Source organism: Amphimedon queenslandica, unplaced genomic scaffold (genome assembly GCF_000090795.2).
Source record: "Amphimedon queenslandica unplaced genomic scaffold, v1.1 AMPQUscaffold_11974, whole genome shotgun sequence".
Taxonomy (NCBI): domain Eukaryota; kingdom Metazoa; phylum Porifera; class Demospongiae; order Haplosclerida; family Niphatidae; genus Amphimedon; species Amphimedon queenslandica.
The window spans coordinates 11,229-13,132 of NW_003547787.1; the positions used below are offsets into that span (position 1 = coordinate 11,229).

At 37.7% G+C, this 1,904-nt stretch overlaps 1 protein-coding gene across 1 annotated transcript; it reads right to left on the reverse strand.

Annotated features, from left to right (window-relative positions):
- Positions 1-285: 285 nt before the first annotated feature.
- On the reverse strand, positions 286-1,540 carry LOC109588615 (uncharacterized). Its single transcript, XM_020004763.1, has 2 exons — positions 1,234-1,540; positions 286-598 (listed from the first exon to the last, which is right to left on the reverse strand). Exons 1-2 carry the CDS (start codon positions 1,389-1,391, stop codon positions 286-288), a joined length of 471 nt encoding a protein of 156 aa, XP_019860322.1. The 5' UTR covers positions 1,392-1,540.
- Between the last annotated feature and the right edge of the window lie 364 nt (positions 1,541-1,904).

Sequence of the window (1,904 nt, forward strand, 5' to 3'; positions counted from 1 at the left end):
CAAAGCTGGTATGTGTTAAACATGGCATCATGCGTCAAACGAACTTGCCGGATAACATCCTTTCTAAAATTTCTGACTTGATTTGTATCTCTTGGCACATTTATCTGATGCCTGGGACCTCCTGCGTAAAATACATACAAGCTATTATAATAACTAAAACAACAACAAAGCATACATGCATTTAGATGGAAAATGTAATTTTATGACAATTACCTTCATCCTCATTGACGAGTTCATGATACACTTTCTGTGGAGGCTTTAAGGCATCCTTATCTAGTATCTGCATTAACAAAAAATTGCAATGGAAAAGGTTGCATAATTAATTTTGCTAACTTTTTCCTTGACACGAGGAGCAGAAGTCACAAATGGCTTTGTATTAGTTTTACTACTTCGGTGCTTAAAACTCTTGAATATTGAGTGATCTCCAAAGTAATGAATAAGAAAAAACTGTCCAACACCCCAATATTCTTGCCGCCTAAATCTTTTATCACCTTCACCTTTCTTTTTTTCTTTAATGTCTATGACATTATTCTTTTTTGTGAGGCCATCATTACCAACTGGATATGTTCCCTTATGCACCCATCTGTATTGATCACATCTGGGGGCATTTATAGAAGCACAACATAATTTAATTTTCACAATACATAAATATAACAGGTAATTTCAAAAATTTAGCAACATACATGTATTGTACACATAAATGGAAGTGTTGTATTAGTTAACTATAACTAAATCTATTTTAGTACAGCAAAAATTGTGATTTTAGTTAACTAAACTATAATTCTTCCATTTGATATCAAAGTAACTGGAATCATAGCTTAAATGACTTGCCAAAACTATAACTAAATAGAATTAATAGTTTTGTACTAGTACTAGCCACACCTACACGTTAATCGAAATCTACTTCTACTGTATAGCAGGAAATTTTCGTGGCCCAAAATTTTCGAGGATTTCATGTTTTTTCAAAATTCACGAAAATTATATCCGCAAAAATCAATTTAATATTTAATACTGTTCAAGATGGCTGAAAAGTAAAAAACCACGAAAATTAAAGGTCCGAATTGATTTTTAGACAGTATTAATCATAACTAATATAAACATGCCGACGCTTTACTATAGAACCGGAACTAAATATACTTTGTTCTAAAGTACCATAACTACAACTGAAATGTTTTACAACTACACTGATAGATAAATGTGCTTATACACAATGCACATGCAGGCATGCACTACCTCAGTTGCCTTTTACGTATATTCCATTTCGAGTCATCATCCCCTAAGTCATACAAAAATACAGTACCTCCATGTGGCTGAACAGGAGGTGCAGAACTAATCATTATGTCTATACTTCGTAGAAGCATCATCAAAGAACTCAAGCACCTCACTGACATCTAGTTGTTCGTCAGCATCAGTTTTAATTGGGATTGCTCCATCCTCAGGCATAGGAGGAATACCATCACTTCTTGTCCTAGTCACTGACTCTTCTTCTGTCCCTGTCTGTTGAGTAATAAGTCGGCGACGTTTCCTCACTGGCTGCTCAAAGTCGTCTTCATCTGACATGCTTGCCATGACAATACACGTGTATAAAGAAAAACACTGGAACATGCGGGATAATATCCAGCATTTACCAATAAAATCCGGCTCCCAATGTCCGGATCCCCACCCCGCTTTTACCTATGAAATCCCACTCCCCATCCGGATCCCCACCCCGCTTTTACCGATGAAATCCCAATCCTGATCCCCATCCCCACCCCGCTTTTACCAAGTCCCCTAGGTGTCTACAGTGTCCTAGGTGTCCACAGTGTCCTAGGTGTCCACAGTGTCCACAGTGTCCTAGGTGTCTCCAGTGTCCTCAGTGTCTCCAGTGCCCTCAGTGCCTCCAGTGTCCACAGTGTCTCCAGTGT